The 20,391-nt window shown below is 36.8% G+C and overlaps 1 protein-coding gene across 1 annotated transcript; it reads right to left on the bottom strand.

The window, feature by feature from the left end:
* Positions 1–2,656: 2,656 nt before the first annotated feature.
* LOC115447274 (sodium- and chloride-dependent glycine transporter 1) lies at positions 2,657–17,769 on the bottom strand. Its single transcript, XM_037445042.1, is given in 11 exon segments — positions 2,657–3,020; positions 3,023–3,118; positions 3,972–4,179; positions 4,725–4,942; positions 5,085–5,298; positions 5,600–5,860; positions 6,520–6,612; positions 6,922–6,962; positions 7,568–7,710; positions 7,829–8,069; positions 17,400–17,769. Coding segments are annotated over 11 exon segments (1,884 nt in total). The 5' UTR covers positions 17,424–17,769; the 3' UTR covers positions 2,657–2,675.
* Positions 17,770–20,391: the final 2,622 nt, after the last annotated feature.

The following is a 20,391-nucleotide window of genomic DNA, read 5'->3' as shown; positions in this document are numbered from 1 at the left end:
GTTAATCAGTGTACCATTAACTAGAAAAAAAATATTTATTAACTACACTTATAATCTGTACTAAGTAAGTATGAATCTAATATTATTAAATACAGTAATTCTTCTACAAATATATTTCCATGTTACTTGTCTTGTACTTGTCATAAATTTTGTTTTGATCGACTCATTGTTAACACTTGATATGTTTATCTATGTTTTCTAGTAAAAAAGTAAGGGGATGGAAAAAAAATACAGGTAACAAGTTTTTAATAGGTAAGTGAAGTGATAGCTGAAACACCGATGTTGATTTCTTACTTAAAATATTAGGCAATGTTAATATTAACGAACCATGAAAATATAATATTATTAAGTAACTTATTTTTTTTTTATGATTCTCGAAACATGATGTCTATTTCTAAACAAATAAAATGATAAACGTCCGGAATACACAATTGCGTCTATGAAATGGATACACTATAAAATAAATAGCTGAATAAGTTGAGGAAGTTGTCGTTTTATTGCAAAACCTTCAATTAAATGTTAGGTATGTTCTGACACAAGTGACGTTTAACCAAACGCCACAGTGTATTTTTCAAGTAGCCTCATATTAATCAAGTAGACACTTATCTTCTATTTTCCTTGGTTGCACGTACGCATAAACAGAAATGGTAGGTAAACCATTAGCCATATATAAAGATATAATAATAATAATATAATATCAGCCCTGTATTATATACTTGCCCACTGCTGAGCACGGGCCTCCTCTACTACTGAGAGGGATTAGGACTTAGTCCACCACGCTGGCCTAGTGCGGATTGGTAGACTTCACACACCTTCGAAATTCCTATAGAGAATTTCTCAGATGTGCAGGTTTCCTCACGATGTTTTCCTTCAACGTTAAAGCGAACGATAAATTCACAAAGAATACACACATGATTTTTTAGAAAAGTCAGTGGTGTTTACCCTTGGGATTTGAACCTGCGGACATTCGTCTCGGCAGTCCGTTCCACACCCAACTAGGCTATCACCGCTTACTAGGCTATCGCCGCTTATAAAGATATACCTATTACCTACCACTTATTTTCCTGAAAGGTGAATCCATACAATAGTAATATTCGGCGGAATTAGAAATAGAGAAATGTGTTGTAACTTATATAAGATATCGCTGTGGTCAAAATTAATTACCTTTATTTGAGACTGGCGTCAACTTTCTTGCTGCCACAGGACGTGTCACAAATGATGCCCCGGTGCCGACAAAATGTAAGATTGAGTTTTCGGCAGTAATTATATTTGCTGTAAATACACCACCACTGCGGCATATTGCGATGTAGGTAGGCTATAGTTATATATATATATATATATATATATATATATATATATATATATATATATATATATATATATATATATATATATATATATATATATATATATATATATTATGTTTCATGCTATTATTATTTTTTCAAACGACAGCCACCAGAAATCCTGCCTTTAGGCCTGTTCAAACCCGTTAGCGAATCTTGTATTGAAACTTCATGAAAATAATGCACAAAACACTGTGCTAGTGTAACTGATATAAATCTTGTAATAAACTAGCATTAATGCATTTAAAAGTTTGCCTTACCCAATGCAAAATGTTAATTTTATTTTCTGTATATTTATGCCTTTCTATAATTCGAAAAGTCTGGGATGTTGAGTGGAGAGTTTTCACTGCAAACATCTGTTCCTAGTAAAGTTAAATGTCTGACGAAAATTATTAACCAGTATATCACTCTTTAAAAATAATTGTTGTATTTTTCATAATATGCAAACAGGATCCACTCTGACCTTAGCAACGCGAGATGCAGTCTACTATGTAATAGACGAGACGCAGCCTCCTGCAATAAACAATTATAACCAACATCTGTATAATGCAAATCCTACACAAGGCTGAAAAGTTGATAAAGGTAGAAAACTATATTTAGGACCTGCGACAGAGCCGCTACCGACCCACAGTAACAGCGTATTTTTGGAAGCATTATTTTATAGGAGTAAACATACCTACTGAAAGTCTATGTACAACTCCCCATGTAGCCACTTCACCAGGGTAAAGAAAACAAAGTATTCCGACAACCGAATCACCAAGACATAACATAAACGGATTGTTTGGTAAAGGCTGTTAAATATAAAACTACGCCACACAAAGGTAAATCCGGGTAGCATTCTTAATAACCCTAAAATATCAAATTCACACAACAATAAAATCTGTCATAATTTATATGATCATATACAAACAATGCTCAAAAAACAAGCGGACATTAAACAAAATCAATAGACGAGTCATCGCACCGCCACCTTCAGCCTGACGCAATTAGGCCGTGATGGGAATCTGTAATGGCCCTATCTCGACCAACAAAGGTCCAGCCCATGTAAGGCGTCAGTCATCTTCCTAAAGGAAGGTCAAAGCAACCACAAAAGTCACGTAGGCCGTGTCTGTTGACCGACCACTTCCGCAAGTTTAGTACCGTATTTACGTCACCTAATCGGTTTTCGTGGTTAGTTTGTTTGGTTATCCCAGACAACAAGGATAAACTACCCTGGTTTATTCAATGTCGTTGTTATACCGGAACATGGGTGGTTGAATATCTATTTTAATATTTTCACAGCATTGCATATAAAGTTAGAAAATGTACGATTTAAACATGTACTTACATTTATTTCAAAACATTGTCACTTACATATCTATCAATAACATTATTATTAGTTTCCTTAGGATCTATGGTGTCCTTACTGATGCTAATAATATCTGAATTCCTCTTGAAGACGTTCGAGACGGCCCAGTCGAGGGACTTCGACCGTCTCCTTTCGCTAACATGTTCGTGTAACACATGTGTTAAGTATTTTTTTCTGTACACCGTGTACAACCAATCGTCAGAGTTCGATCGTCTTTTGAAATCCGTAATTTGCTTGGTGTTAGTAACATTGGGCACGTGCAGGATGCTAGGCCTCGTGGACAACTGTCCAAGCTGTCTTCTGTAGTATCTGTTTCTTGGCATATTACCCTGTCGGCCTCTTCTCGGCTGGCTAACCAGTAATAGTGGGTGATCGGGTCCCGCGGGCCCCAATGGCGGGATGGTTTGAATGATGAAGTAAGTTTCTGCAAATAAAAAATCTTGGACTTATTACATTATGTCAGCCGTTAAAACATAAAAGTTTATTATATTTTGTAATTGTATAGCAACGGATTTATAGACATCGATCCCTTTCCAATAACCATTACTAATCAGGCTCTATACCTTACTAAAAGAGTGATTATCTTTACTGCTTTATAACATTCTTCCTCACATTAAATAATGTAATATGCAAACACTAATATAACGCAAATTATTCTATTAAATATTTTAACGAAATGCCTATTATTAATTGTATTATTCATATATTACCTATGTATTAATATGTTTATCAAATTGTTCTAAAAAACAAAAACTATCTTGAAGGACAAAATCTTCCAAAACAAATAAAGTAACTCGCACGTGGTCCTGGGCTACGGCCCAAATGCTCATAAGTACATCTCTACGCAACAGTTTAAAGGAAACACACAGGTTTACATATTCAAACCACGCGCGCATATGCTGTGTATTTAGAAGGTCAGGGTCTTATTAAAATTAAAGCGGTAGGAAATATAGCAGCGTTCGCAAAGGATATCGCTTGAATCAACATAGAATGCTTAATTACTCTCGCCTAGCCGAGTGAACCAATCACGCATCATGTCTAGTCTGGTATGAGTAATGACTTAGAGCCGAGGTAACAAGGTCTGATATAATTATAAATAAAACCAATGCCCAATTCCCAGCTCGACCCAGCTCCCCGGTGGCGAAGCGTGTTCTTCATAACTCGCGCATCAATGATCATATCGTCAAAAAATTTCTAACAGCAATTAATTTTAAAATCAATATCATATTCGCAAAGCAATATTAAGATAATAATAAATTTAATAAATATTATCTTACCCCAATAAAATCGTATTGTACTTGTCTACAAATGGATACTGTAGCGAAGACTAAGAAGATGACGACGGCAGTCGCAGTAGTTGCCGCGAGAGAGCTCGCCGTCCAAGGAGGCTCGGTCCACGCCGGGTCGCCGATAAATATCGTCGCACTCCACCAAACGAATATAGAGCAATGATTCCCGGCGCGGCGCACCAGCCCCACACCAGGACTTGCACAACTCACTGCCAGTCAAGAACTCTACGTCTTCTACTAACACTTTCCACCCTAAAATAAACCACAATATTTACAATATATATTAAGTATAGTCCCTATTACGAGACTTTAAACTGTTTCTGTTTTTATTTATTTTTTGCGACTCATAGCTGTATAAAATATAATATTTTATCAAATATGTATGTACTATGGTATGTAAGTACCAACAATAATAAAATACTTGTAAAGAGTATTAAAAACTAAATTCGGAAGGTGATCATTACTAAAAGGTTAACATAATCAGAATCTGCCGGTATCTCCCAAGACATATCTTAGCATTTTTAGGTGTAACTGGGTGGCGACAGGAGCATCAACAGCAAGCACATTTCCACGTAATCCATTCCCAGGCAATTCGCGTTTGTATTATTGAATGCTCGAACACGTTTTAATTGCTGGGAATCCAACGCATTACATCAGCAGTGCGATTATTAGTAACAATGTTAGTTACTATTTATCGTATTATTTAATTATCAGTTATATTGTATAATAAAGAGTACCTACCATAGATGAAATTGAACGCTAAAAATCTCAACGATGGTTGCTACGCTAGTCAGGAATGGAACCGCGGTGTCTTCTATGAGCGTGAGCGCCGGTATTCTGCCAGCCAGTGCCGCCAGAGACACGCCAGCGCCCGCGATGGACGCCCCAAACGACACTACTCGCCACTTAACCCCACCGACACGACGCAATCGGTCGTATATCGGAAGCAGTAAGGTAAGCTTCAATGAAATACATGGCCATTAATAACAATAAATTTATAAGACAAAAATACATATACATAGCGTCATAATATAATGTCGACAAAATTTAATAAAAAAATATTGTAAATAAACTACGTTAGAATTCATAATTAAATCTTACCATTGTTATAATTCCTGATAGAAACAACATAGCAAATATGAGCATCGGCCACACAATATCCAAGCCATTCCGATCGGCAGTGCGGTAAGTTTCGACGAGCACAGCCATCATGCCAGTGTCTCTCCCGACATCTCCTGCAGGACTCACACCAAACCAAAACAGTAAGCTGGTCCAGCTTGCCAGAATATTTGTTGTCACAAATACCAATGCTGACCTAAAATGTTTTTTAATTATACACATTGATGAAATAGAACAATACACGTATTTCGTTTACTTTATTTTTATTTAATTTCGAATTATAAGAAAGGTATGGAAATGTACATTTATTTAAAACACAGTACTCATCTGATGACTTGGCAATGTGACTACATATGGCTATTAACACAAATACTGGTCAAACATTTTTTTATAAAACTAAATACACATTTTTTTTCTTTTTTTTGTTATGTTCTTATCGTACCAGTACAATTAGAATCTATATTCGAAGAGATAGGTAGTTTTAATACACAACTTACCATTGAACGTTTGTGCTAGCGTACACGGAATCCCCCGTGGATATGAGGAAGCCTCCCGCGATCTGCGTGGACAAGAGTGCCTGCACCACCGCGCCGTGCCAGATGTCCGGGTGCAAGAAGTTACTCCAGTCGTTGCTGGCCAATATCGAGGAAATGTTGGCGCTGTCTCCAAGCACGGAGGCTAATACGATACATAGCAACAACAGTATGGGTCCGCACACGTAATATATTCGTTTTATTAATTTTACTGGACTGTAAAATCTGAGAAGAAAAAAATAATAATTATAAAATATAATTGAGGGGTTATAGGACAAATTAAAAAAAACTGCTTTCCTCATATTACTCCTTTTCCTTATTCACGAGTGCGGACAGGTATTATCACATCCACATTCCGCACGCCATCTTACATCTTGTGTAACGGAGGTTTATCTTATTACCATTTACTGGGCCCAATACCAAACTCCAGGCAAATATAAGCAGAAACACCTTATATATACCCTTTGGTAATCGAACACAAAACCTCAGGACGATTTTCGTATCGCAATAAAACTGCATTATGTAATTTATAGGTCCTAGGTATATAGGTAAAAGCGGCGATAGACTCGTTGGTAGTCGAACGGACTGTCGTGACGAAAGTCCGCAGGTTCAAAACCCAAGGGTCCGTACCTGCCTCGGACTTTTCAAAAGTGATGTGTGTATTCTTTGTGAATAACCGCTTGCCTTAATGGTGAAGGAAAATAACGTGAGACCTGCATACCAGAGAAGTTCTATGTAAGAATTTTCGGGGTATGTGAAGTCTGCCAATCCGCGCTAGGCCCGCGAGGTGGACAAAAGCCTAATCCCTACCAGTCGTAGAGGAGGTCCGTGCCCAACAGTGGGACAGCATATAACAGGGCTGATATTATTATATAAGTACTTACATGAAAGGAAACGCAATCCACAAAACCACGATTATCAACGCTACAGCTAAATAATACTCCGGGTTCTCGGTAATGGGCGACATAAAAGTAGCGCTGAAAAAGCATTTATTTATGTACTACTTAGTAACTTACTTTATATTATTTTGTGTAATTATTCTGTTCCTAGAAATATTTGTATTGTTAGAGCACGAACAAAAAACAGGTCGCCGAATTCTTGTTAATTTGAAAGTAGACACGTGATTCTTGTGTGAGACGTTCAATTTGTTATGCAAGCTGGACTTAAGTAGTAAATGTTTTGTATAGTCCAAAATCTAGCACCATCGTTGAACTCCCCGCGCAAACCATACATTTTATTTAGTATTTTATAAATTAAGGTCTAAAAAAATACGAAACGGTACTCACTCCAGACATTCAGACGCATTCAAATTTCTTCTAATGTCTTCCTGAAAGAACGCGTTATAATAATTAAACGCAATACATACTAATATAGTAAACACACACACACACACACTCACACACACACACCACTGTGGTAATCCGGGGCATAGCTAGTATACCCACTTTCCGCCGTAGGTATGTGTTCCGTCCCAAGATGTGATAAGGGGCGCAGTACAGGGCACAGTTTTCAGAAACCCGGATGATACTAAGTAGAAAAACCTAATATCACTTTGCCCGATCCGAGGATTGAACCCGAGACCTCAGCACTGCAGGCGTGCCGTGATACAACTACACCAACGAGTAGTCACTAAATTATTATTTTAAAACCATATACAAAATCGGGAAAAGCTTCATTTAGATTTTTCAAATAGATTTTTCCCGGAACTGGGGCCTTCCAGAGGAGGTTCACATCGAGCAGGCGGCTTTAGTGAAAGCTAATACGAATGCTTGTTATATTTTGTTACGCCTTCGACCAATTTCATATGATAGTAGCATAAAAGCATTGTATTATTCTATTTAATATTGTGGATGGCAGAAGATTCTAAAAACAATTGATTTAGAAAATGTATATTAATATGTATCGTCAGTTAGTTAGGTGTATCATACTTGCCTCCTCTGTTATCAATTCCATGCAATCCAAGAAAGGGATTGAATTACTTAACGTGTACAAAAAATATGTAACAGTCAGGGCCACATAAATACTGGTGTACACGGATCCCAAAAATGACACCAGCATTCTCAAGTAACCAACACCTGAAAAAATAAAGAGTTATTATTTAACTATAAATACTTAAACTTTTATGCACGAAATAACTTGCAAACAAGTTTAATACGTGTATCAATTTGAAATTCATTGCGAATGATCAGTTACCTCTAAAGAATGGTACAGCCCTCCATACTCCAACTGCATCTTGCTGGCTGAGCTGACCGATAGCAAGGTGTAGCAAAACTACCGGTAGGGCGACTGTTACCATGACAACAGACAATACCAGAGCGTAAGTGACACCTCCATACCGAAACGCATCTCGAGGAACGCGCCATGTGCTATTGAAACTGAATGCCACTGCTAAGGTGCAGAGATGAGCCCGTATAAGGGGCAAACTCAGCCATTCCTGTTAGACAAAAATGACACATCATTATATCTTTGATTAATTGGCTTGATATAAACAAAAAATTAATATCTATGTATTTAATATTCAAGTAGATAATATAGGATAATAATATAATATAGATAACAATGCAATTTTTAGATTAAAACAGCGGCTAACGGATCGATGTGTTCTCTAGTATTGTGGATGGTTAGTGAGGGTTAGAACTACTTACCATCAGGAGACCCATTAGTGTTGCTCTACTATTAAAGAAATAAGTAATATTTACGTAGCACCTTATGTTTGGGGGTGCTCTGGTGTAGTGTGTGTGCTAAGAGTCCGGGTTCACACAATAAATACACTCTTTCACATAAAACCAATATTTATTATTAGCACTAGTAACACTACAGTCTACAGTTTATAATTACTAAGAAGTTGCACTTGTTTACCTCTATACCTTACTCGCTCTGATGCACTTATACGCACTGTTCTTCCTTCACTACTCGCTCTGATTTACATGGTTGCTTTGGATTCCCGAACTGACGAGGCAAGATTCCCCAACCCTTATACATATGGGTCGGAGAATCTTGACATCGCGATGTACAAAATTAAAGAAATTGTACAGCGCCATCTATTGCCCTAATTTATGACTACTGTACGTCATTACTTATTACAACGCCATCTTTTAGTTTTCGATGGATTAAATTGTCTATTTTATTAATTGATCTTTGAACATGCCGCCCACCAAGACCATTTAGTGACGAAATGGTCTTCACAATTCAAATGTTGGACTCCGCCCACCATGGCAATATAAATGTACTACATTACATTTGTACTTATCAATGAGCGAATATAAACAAATGACAATATCCTAAATAAACTTAACTTAATGACAACTAAATTAGCATTGATTTGGTAACAAATACAGAAAACCTTAACTAATACTTATTATCTAATTACAAATAATTCTAACTTAGTAATAACAGTCACTCATTAGCAGGTAAAATACATAGTTTGGACGTAGGTCGTTTGATGATTGACGACTTGGTGCGTAATGTAACCACACGAGTAATTTGATCTTGCCCTGGGTGTTTTTCTAGTATTCGACCTAACAACCATCGACTAGGTGGTAAGTCGTCTTCCTTAATTAGTACTATATCTCCTATGTTTGGTTCTGGGACTTTGTTAGTCCATTTATATCTGTGTAAGAGATTTGTTAAATATTCATTACTCCAACGTCGCCAAAAGCTTTGATACATTTTTGAAGTAACTGCCATCTACTAAGTGAATTGATCTTCGAACTTTCATAATTAGGATCAGGCACTGCAACTAATGGTTCGCCTATTAGAAAATGTCCTGGTGTTAATGGAAGAGGTTCAATCACGTCGGTGTTGTCCATGACCGTTATTGGTCTAGAGTTTAAACAAGCTTCTATTTGGTTAAGCAGTGTGGTCATTTCTTCAAACGTGAGCATTGAATCACCAATAACTCGCTTGAGGTGAAATTTTGTCGATTTTATGCCCGCTTCCCAAAGACCTCCAAAGTTGGGCGCGTGAGGCGGGATAAAGTGCCATTCTGTGCCATGGGTTGCTAATTCCGCAGCAGCCGACTTGTGAGCTGCCTTAACTAATTGTTTAAGTTCCTTGGAGGCACCTACGAACGTTGTGCCATTATCACTCCATAAATGGGAACAATGACCGCGCCTGGACACGAACCTTCTGAAGGCTGCTAAAAATGCTTGAGTACTCATGTCGCTAACTAATTCTAAGTGTATAGCACGTGTGGACATACATACAAATAGACAAATATAACCTTTGTAGGAATGATTTCCTCTTCCTTTACTTGTTCTTATATTGATGGGTCCCGCGTAGTCTACTCCGCTGTTACTAAATGCTCTAGCTGGAGTACAACGAACTGATGGTAAAGATCCCATAAACTGCGTTCGAATTTTTGCATTTTGTCGGACACACTTTACACACTTATTTATGTGTTGCTTGACAATACCTTTTGCTTTTATAATCCAATAAGCTGTCCTTAAATAATTTATTGTTAGTTGAATACCTCCATGTAACGTAGCCTTATGAGCATCTGCCACTATCAAATTTGTCAAATGTGAGTTGTGAGGTAAAATTATAGGGTGTTTCGTTTGTTCATCTAATTGTGACTTTTCTAACCTTCCTGTAGCTCTGATTAATCCCTTTTCATCGAGATAGGGACCTAATGCACTTATCTTGCTTCCTTTTAACTTGAACTCTTTATTGTTCTTTTGCAGTTGCGTATATTCTTCCCAAAATTCCTGCTTCTGAACTTTTCGTATGCAACACAATAACGCTTCGTCTATCTCGGTTTTGCTTAAGTCTAATTTATTGTATTCTTTTCTTTTATAAAACCGTCGACAGTATGCTATGACTCGTATCAACCTCTGTAATGATGAATATCGTTGTATAATGCTATCATCTTCAGTTTTATTAAGATGTACCTTTATAGCTTCTTCCAGATCAACTTTTAGATCGTTTGGTCTTTTGTATATTATCATCTTTTCTTTAAGAAGTGAAGGACCTGAAAACCAAAGCGTATTCTCTGGTAACGAGGCCGGTTGAACTCCTCTTGAAGCACAATCTGCAGGATTTTCTTTGGATGACACATGATACCATTGAGACGAGTCTAGTGTTGTTAATATCTCGGAGACTCGATTTGCTACGAAGGTCTTCCATCTACTGGGGTGGCTACTTAGCCATGCAAGAACTACTGTTGAATCAGTCCATGCCCTTATCTTATTCTTCTTTATTCTTAGTATTTCAGCTGCTTCGGCTAACAATTTTGCTAGCAGTACTGCACCACATAGCTCTAAGCGTGGAATGCTAACTTGCTTGATCGGCGCAACTCTTGTTCTGGATGTTAACAATGAGACATGTATCTTGCCATCATCATCTACTATTCTTACATAAATCACAGCAGCATACGCTAATTTTGATGCGTCACAAAATCCATGGAGTTCTATGTCAGCAGTATCTTTCTTTATATGTAACCATCGTGGAATACGAACTTCAGATAATTTTGGTAACTGACTTCGATAATCGTCCCAACTTTCCTTTAAATCTGCTGAAATGGGTTCGTCCCAATCGACACCTGCCAACCATAACTTTTGAATAAAGATTTTTGCAACTATCACACTCGGTGCAATCCATCCCAGTGGGTCATATAATCGGGCGATTGTAGACATAATTGACCTTTTGTTTCTGGTTCACTCTTCTTGGGTAAATTCACAGAATATCTAAAATTATCTTCGCAACGGTCCCATGTAAGACCTAATATTTTCGTAATGTCGTCTATTTTAATTTCTTTACTGAACTTTTCTGTGTTCTTTTCTATATTGTCTTTCTGCCCATATAACTCTTGTTTATTACTTTGTGTTAGGAAGTATGACAATAATTCTTCATTGTTACTGTTCCATTTTTGTAGCTGAAATCCACCTCTTAAAAGTAAATCGTTCATCTCTTTATAAAGTGAGGCTCCTTCCTTAGTGTCAAAACATCCAGTCATTAAGTCATCCATGTAGAATGATTCTTTTTACTTGTGGCGCGGCTATTGGGTAATCCTTTGCTTCATCATCACTTAATTGTTTTAATGCCCTAACCGCTAAAAGTAAAGGTGCTGAAGCGGTACCAAATGTGACTGTCATTAATTCAAATTCCTTAATTTTATCTTCAGGATTATCGCGCCACACAATGCGTTGAAATTTAGCATCTTGTTCTGCTATCCGAACTTGACGATACATTTTGACAATGTCCGCCACCATAACAATTGGATAGATTCTCCATCGAAAAACTAAATGTCTTAAATCTGGCTGCAATTTAGGACCTACCATTAAACAATCGTTTAATGAAACCCCTCGCTTATTCTTGCTGGAAGCATTAAATACTACTCGAACCTTTGAGGTTGATTTATCCATTCGTACAACAGCATGATGGGGTAAATATACTGCTTCGTGTGCCTTTTCGTCCTTTTCTTCAACTGTTCGCATGTGCCCTAGTTGTAAATATTCGTTAATCATTTCCTTATAACTGGCCTTGAGTTCCAAGTCTTTCGAGAGTCTTTTTTCCAATGATTTGAACTTAGCTATTGCTATCTCCAATGATCCATTGTTTTGACATTGGGCAAAATCTTCTCGGAAGGGTAAATTTACAATATATCGCCCTTCCGGTGTTCTATTTGTTGTCCTTTTGAAAATCTCTTCACAGGCTTGTTCTTCTTCTGACCATGTTGATCTTGGTAATTGTTCCTCTAATTCCCAAAATTTCTTTAAAATGTCTTCTTCTGCTCTAGTATGCAATACTGAAATAACGTTCGAATTTTCTTTATCTTCGCTTGACCTCTCATTGACAGTGCCTGATATTATCCATCCGAGCTTCGTACTTTGAGCAATAAAGTTTCCGTTTGGACTCCTCTTCATGCCTTCTTTTAGTATGTGGCTGTACACATTGGCTCCAAACAACATATCAATTTTGTTCGGAATGTTGAACTCCGGATCTGCCAAATATAAACCATTTATTTCTATCCAATCAAATGGCTCTAATTTCCTTTCAGGCAGACATGACGTAATATTTTTCAACACGTAGGCTTCAATTTGCAGTTCAAAGTTCGTGTTGACTCTTGATCTTATTGTGATTGTAACCATGTATCTCGATTTCATACAGTGTTCTCCTCCCAAATCCGTAATAATACCATTTGCAGGGTTTTTCTTTAGACGTAATAATTGAACTGCTGCTTCAGTTATAAAACAAGCTTGTGACCCTTGATCAACCAAAGCTCTTAGTGTTGAATGATTTCCTAATCCTGACTCGGCATGCACTAACGCTGTGGCTAATAAAACTTGTCTGGGCCTGAAGGTCTTGCGAGTCGCATAGCACGAAACTATTGGAGACTTTACTGTATCAGATTCATTTTTCTTTGCTCTGATGTATCAGTTGGTGAATGCAGTAGAGAATGGTGCCTTTTGTTACATATTTTACAACGAGCTGGGTTTCTACAGGTGTATGCACTGTGATTACTGCCCAAACAATTAAAACATATAGATTTTTTACTGACGAAATCGCGTCGTACTGCATAATCCTCGTTTGCAAACTTTTACAAAAGCAAAGTTTGTGCTTGTCATTGCAGAATTCGCATAACCTATTTGTGGCTATTAATACTTTCGTATGTGGACGGTTGGAGTCAGCAGTTGCATGTTGCGTTTGTACTTTCTTAAATTCTATATTTTCGAATGCACGAAAACGACTTTCCATAAATTCTTTTAACTGATCTAATGTAGGTAAATCGTTCGATTGATCATCAGCGGTTTTCAGTTCCCATTGCTTACGCGTTTCAGTATCTAACTTAAACGATATTAGGTGAATGATCATGATATCCCATGTGGTTACATCAACACCAATATTTTTTAATGCGTCCAAACAGTCATTGGTGGTGTCTAATAAATCTTTTATAGCAGACGCCGATTCAGCATTCATTCGCTTTTGGCTGAATAACCGTTTGAGAATGCAATTGGCTAAATATTTTTTGTTGTTATAACGCTTTTCTAATAACGACCAACAACGACTGTAATTGGCGCTCGTAACAGGAGTGTTTCTTAAAAGCTTTTCTGCTTCGCCTACTAAATGCGTTTTTAAATAGTGTAACTTTTGTACATCATCTAAACTATTATCATTGTGTACTAATGAAGTAAATAAATCACGAAATGTTGTCCATTCAGAATAATTACCAGAAAAGGTTGGAATCTTAATTTTCGATAACTTTGCCGCTGAATTTGTGTTCGACTGATTGCCTTTATTATTGTTACTGGTTGGTTGTTCCACCTTTTCTGATAAATTGGATGCTAACAAAGACTTATAAATAAAGTAATTTTCCTCACAATTTTCATAAATGTTTTGCGTAACATAAATTGACTTTTCTATTTCTTCTAATTTCGAGTTTTCATACAATTTGAGATTATTTGCTTTAAAAGTTTGCCAGTCTATTTCTAAATTGTTAATTCTTGTTTCTACGTATTCTTTTGTGATACGATCTTTAGGACTCTTTTTGAAATTAATTAAACCTCTATTAATAGAATTATGTATATTAACTTGTGCATTGACGAGCCCTTGCATTGTTACAACTATTAAATTAACTACTTAATTAACAAATAAATAAAATAATAAATATTAATAAATACTGCTCTGCTCTGCTCGGTTGCTTGTACTTGATGGCTCCAATGAAGTTGCTGGACCCGCTGCTGCACGTAGCGCTGCGACCCGCAACGTATGGTGACTGGTGAACTGACAGTAGAGGACACTGAACTTTGCTTTGTAGAAGTTACTGAACTTTGCTTGGTAAAAGTCACTACTACTTTGCTTGGTAGAGGTCACTGAACTTTTGCTTGGTAGACGTCACTGAACTTTTGCTTGGTAGAAAGTCACTGAACTTTTGCTTGGTAGAAAGTCACTGAACTTTTGCTTGGTAGAGGTCACTGAACTTTTGCTTGGTAGAGGTCACTGAACTTTGTATCGTAGAAGTCCCTGACCTTTTACTTGATAGAGGTCACTGAACTCTATCCGGCTCGCGAAGGACCAATGTTTGGGGGTGCTCTGGTGTAGTGTGTGTGCTAAGAGTCCGGGTTCACACAATAAATACACTCTTTCACATAAAACCAATATTTATTATTAGCACTAGTAACACTACAGTCTACAGTTTATAATTACTAAGAAGTTGCACTTGTTTACCTCTATACCTTACTCGCTCTGATGCACTTATACGCACTGTTCTTCCTTCACTACTCGCTCTGATTTACATGGTTGCTTTGGATTCCCGAACTGACGAGGCAAGATTCCCCAACCCTTATACATATGGGTCGGAGAATCTTGACATCGCGATGTACAAAATTAAAGAAATTGTACAGCGCCATCTATTGCCCTAATTTATGACTACTGTACGTCATTACTTATTACAACGCCATCTTTTAGTTTTCGATGGATTAAATTGTCTATTTTATTAATTGATCTTTGAACACCTTAATTACAAAAATGACTAAAATAAATAATCTATACTATTATATAAAGCTGAAGAGTTTGTTTGTTTGTTTGTTTGTTTGAACGCGCTAATCTCAGGAACTACCGGTCCAAACTGAAAAATTCTTTTTGCGTTGGATAGCCCTATGTTCGTCGAGTGCTATAGGCTATATATCATCACGCTATACCCAATAGGAGCGGAGCAGTAATGCCTAATCTCAGGAACTACCGGTCCGAACTGAAAAATTCGTTTTGCGTTGGATAGCCCTTTGTTCGTGGAGTGCTATAGGCTATATATCATCACGCTATACCCAATAGGAGCGGAGCAGTAATGGCTAATCTCAGGAACTACCGGTCCGAACTGAAAAATTCTTTTTGCGTTGGATAGCCCTTTGTTCGTGGAGTGCTATAGGCTATATATCATCACGCTATACCTAATAGGAGCGGAGCAGTAATGGCTAATCTCAGGAACTACCGGTCCAAACTGAAAAAATCTTTTGCGTTAGATAGCCTTTTGTTCGTGGAGTGCTATAGGCTATATATCATCACGCTATACCCAATAGGAGCAGAGCAGTAATGGCTAATCTCAGGAACTACCGGTTCGAACTAAAAAAATCATTTTGTATTTGATAGCCCTTTGTTCGTGAAGTGCTATAGGCTATATATCATCACGCTATGACCAATAGGAGCAGAGCAGTAATGGCTAATTTCAGAAACTAGGAGTTTGAACTGAATAATTCTTTTTGTGTTGAATAGCCCTTTGTTCCTGGAATGCTGTAGGCTATATATATCATCACGCTATGCCCAATAGGAGCGGAGCAGTAATCGCTAATCTCAGGAACTACCGGTTCGAACTGAAAAAAAATTGTGTTGGATAGCCCTTTGTTCCTGGAGTGCTATAGGTTATATATATATCGTCACGCTATGACCAATAGGAGCGGAGCAGTAATGAAACATGATGCAAAAACGGGGACAATTTATTAGTTTTGAGAGCTTCTGTTGCGTGCGCTGCGTAAACGGTTAAAGTTATGCAACAATAATGTATGACGGGATTGTTCCTCTTAAAAGTTCTACAAAAATATATCATAAAACAAAGTCCCCGCTGCATCGGTCTGCCCGAACGTGTTAAACTCAAAAACTACCCAACGTATTAGGATAAAATTTTGTATGGAGACAGTTTGAGACCCTGGGAAGAACATAGGCTCCCCGGGAAAATATATAGCGTGACTTTTATAACGGAAAACTTTAGCCCGAAAAACTTTATAACGCGGGCGGAGCCGCGGGCAAAAGCTAGTAATAAATAAAAGATTATCCGGTAATATGTGAAGATAAATATTTGTACCCATTGTTTAGCACCCTGCGCGCACGAAGTGGTGTAAGATTTGGCATAATAAAACTCAAATAGAGAGAGTGCAGGTGAACCGCAATAATGTTAAAAACTTTAAAAAATATTTTTTAACTAGATTAAAAATAAATATATGAATTGGTCGAATGTCAACCACTGGACGATCTATAGTTGAAATAAATACCTATGAGTGACGCATCCTGATTGATGCTCAATAGATAGACGTGCAATGGTTGTTAGTAGTAACTAATATACTACTATATAATAAGATATTTTGGTCTGATGATTATAAGAAAATAAATATTCATTCATACGAAATTGTGAGTAATGCTTAATATTCACTTATTTTATTATAATCAATATAATCTTCTCAAAATCTTTCGACTACATTGTGAAACTAAATATGACAAATCAATTTATAGGTAAACAAAGCATGCATTGAAATACATAAGATTATAACTTTAAAGTATTTACCGGTTATAAACAATACGTTATAAAATAAAAGAGAAATTATAAATGACAATTGGCGTGCGGTTAATTAAAATAAGTATGTATCACGATGGGTATTATAAGCAAATATTAACTTTGTGCATTATGATTAAGTGGATATTACAACGTCACTAAATAAAATAAAGATTTAAACTATATATTAACGTTACCAAACATTTACCGGGTTAAGTACCATATTCAACTGAAAAATTAATGTAAAATTAACTTTCCATGCCTTGTCTAGGCTGGATATTGTTTATATCACCCCTTTTGATTTAAATATACCTTAAATACCCAGGTATTTATTACACGTAGATTGTGTTAACTGCCACCTAGAGCACAATATTAAGTTACCAGTACCCAGAAATCACTTACAAAATAGAACAGCTTCGCTTAGGGAGTATCAGTAAATAAATCAACGTTATATACAAACAGTAAAGTAGATGTAAATAAAATAATCTAAAACATAAAATAACTCACCTTTAATCTGTACGAATCAAACATTTCAGGCGCACATTAACCGCGTTGTGCTCACATATCTACAACACCCAGAAATTCTGACTGTTGACATAACACCAAAGAAAAACTCAACTTCGCGAGATTTACCAATGTCCCAGATAAATGAGATAACAATGATAGTGGAACAAAATCGATTTTAAAACTTATCAATCCTTGGAGTGTTTTGCGTTCACGACCGCTTATCAGCAAATGATACTGTAGGGCACCTCAGCGTCAGGTACTCTGACTCACAACGTTTGCACAATTATGTACTTATTCATTTGTATATACCAACAAAGAATATAACAAAACGACTACAGTTTTACTTTACGCTACATGTTGTTATGATTTCAATAAGCATGGCGATGCACTATTTGTACCGGTGTAGGCTGTACATAAGCACATATTTACTGCTAACTTCTCCAGGTGAAATTTTTTAACCACTTTGAAACTGTTGTCGGTCGCAGGCAGTAGCTGGAATACCCTCAGTATTGATGTGTAGTCAAAATGTAAACTATTATTTATTATTACCTACTTTACCAGTATGCTTAAATAATTATGAGTTTATTCAATTTCTATAATATCCGGAAAAACTTGCATATTTAAGACATTTTTTACACAGATTTAATAATAATGACTTAATGGTTCTCTTGCAACCTGAAATTATTATGCCTTTGTGCCGGAACTGCCTTCTCAGTTTCTATCTACGGGTATGTATAGCATGTCCTTAGCAAGACTGTTTATAGCTATCGACCAGCAGGCATACTCCGGCCGATGCCGAGGCCGACTCCAAAATTGGTATCCAGTATATACCTATTATGTGAAATTATTTTTGGTTTTGAGTGGTTTTGAAGGTGGTTTAATTTTTTGTTAAAATTATTTTTATAATAAAAAATATCTATCAAAAATGAAACCGTCTTATAAAACTCAAAAGCTAAAAATAAATATTATCAATTTAATGTCGGGTGTATCGTTCAATAGCTATAAAAACGAAAAATTCATAGGTTTTTTATATAAATAAGTACTTATATACTTTTTACTTTGTATATTATAGATCAAATCTATGTCTTGGTTTTACCTCTTACTGGCTTAAATAACATAGGAATTCGTTTTGTAAATATTAAATCAATATAAAAGTTGTAAAAATTTCGACAGTAGGTTCTTTTTTGCGTTCGTGGTACTGACACGCTTCAGATAATTTTCTCTACGGAACGAGTGGATCGTTTAACCGATCAAGGTTGCTGAAGATAACTCGTACTATGCGAAAAATTATTGTACATAACAGTTATTATAATTCTCTTTGATAACAGTGTTCCAACTTCCATGGCTGGTGATTGACGGAATGTGCCGGAATATTTGGAAACCATGAGAAATGTTAAGAATATTACTTACTACTCTTTCCATTTATCTTGTCTTGACATTGTTTTTGTTGTAATATATTACTTATGTAGTATTTATTTTGTTACAAGCCCAAGACATGTCATTTGTCCTGTATAATAAATACCCTCAGTGTACTTATTGTAATTCGGTTTAATTGTATGAACGTTTTGAATTTAGTTTTGTTTTAATTTATAAAAATTACAATTAACAATTATGTAAATGAAATAAATTAATTAAAACTACAAACAGTATTTTTAATTACTTAGTAAATTGCGGTGCGGGTGCGTTATCATTATTACTTACATCCTAGCCCTTAGGATGCATTACACTACGAGTAGAGCCCTCGGGATACTCGAAATACAAGTAGATACAGCGTACACATAAAATACTCAAAATCAAAAAACGCCTTACATGTTCAGCTTAATGTAGGATACTGATCAAAATCGATTTTTAAGACATCGAAAAGAATATTTGCGATGTCTACTCGACGCGTACACAATGATTGCAACTCTTGCTTGAAATTTGACCAAGAGCGATCATTAGTAATTGTCCACTCATTAAGGCAGACGCGAGCGTCACGCTTTAGACAATGGCGTATACGCGCTAAACATTCACGGTCGTCCTATCGATCAATTTTTCGTAGATGTTCTAACTAAATGCACCAAACATTAAAATTATGTAAGGATGGGTCCAAATTCGAAATAAAAGTATGATTGGATCTAACCGGGTTTAGCGCCTTGATGACTGTCACTAGCTTATCTGTCACCTCATTCATAACAGCATCGGTAGTGGAAGGCGGTATGCACGGATTCACACTACCTGCGCGGGATACATCTCTAGGCGGAGCTGGTGGTAAGCCTCCAGCCTCAGGTGCTCCAGGCTCGCCCAGCGTTGGTGGTGTAAGCGAGCGTACGTGTTGTCCCGTGGGTTGCTGCAGTGCACGCTATGTCACCTCAACACACACGCTGGTTTTGTCAGCATTGTGGATCCTGGAATTATTTTGCTCAAACGCATTTAATCGAGAAATTACAGATTCAAGCTGTTGCTCAATGTTCAGAAACGGACGAATGTTCACGACTCCGCTAGCTCTACTTTTAATATAAATCTTCGGCCTGTGCGAACAAACTAGCAAGTAGAGATTAACGAAGATTTTTAACTTTATACACTGTTTAGAATATAGCTAGCGATATTCAACGATTGTGAACATCCGTCCAAACCGTCATCCGAAGCAAAATGCAAACAAAAGTGTATCGGTAGTGTATTGCCAACGTGGTCCGTGGTCCGCAGGCCAGCCGCTTCAGTTTCGCGCCCTTATTCTTTTTTTTCGCACGACTGACTATACTTCTATACTATTATATAAAGCTGAAGAGTTTGTTTGTTTGTTTGTTTGATTGTTTGTTTGTTTGTTTGTTTGTTTGTTTGAACGCGCTAATCTCAGGAACTACCAGTCCAAATTGAAAAATTCTTTTTGCGTTGGATAGCCCTTTGTTCGTGGAGTGCTATAGGCTATATATCATCACGCTATACCCAATAGGAGCGGGGCAGTAATGGCTAATCTCAAGAACTACCGGTCCAAACTGAAAAATTATTTTTG

Source organism: Manduca sexta, unplaced genomic scaffold (genome assembly GCF_014839805.1).
Source record: "Manduca sexta isolate Smith_Timp_Sample1 unplaced genomic scaffold, JHU_Msex_v1.0 HiC_scaffold_1120, whole genome shotgun sequence".
Classification (NCBI taxonomy): Eukaryota; Metazoa; Arthropoda; class Insecta; order Lepidoptera; family Sphingidae; genus Manduca; species Manduca sexta.
The sequence above is the reverse complement of the archived record's forward strand: the minus strand, read 5'-3'. Positions and strand labels throughout refer to the sequence as shown.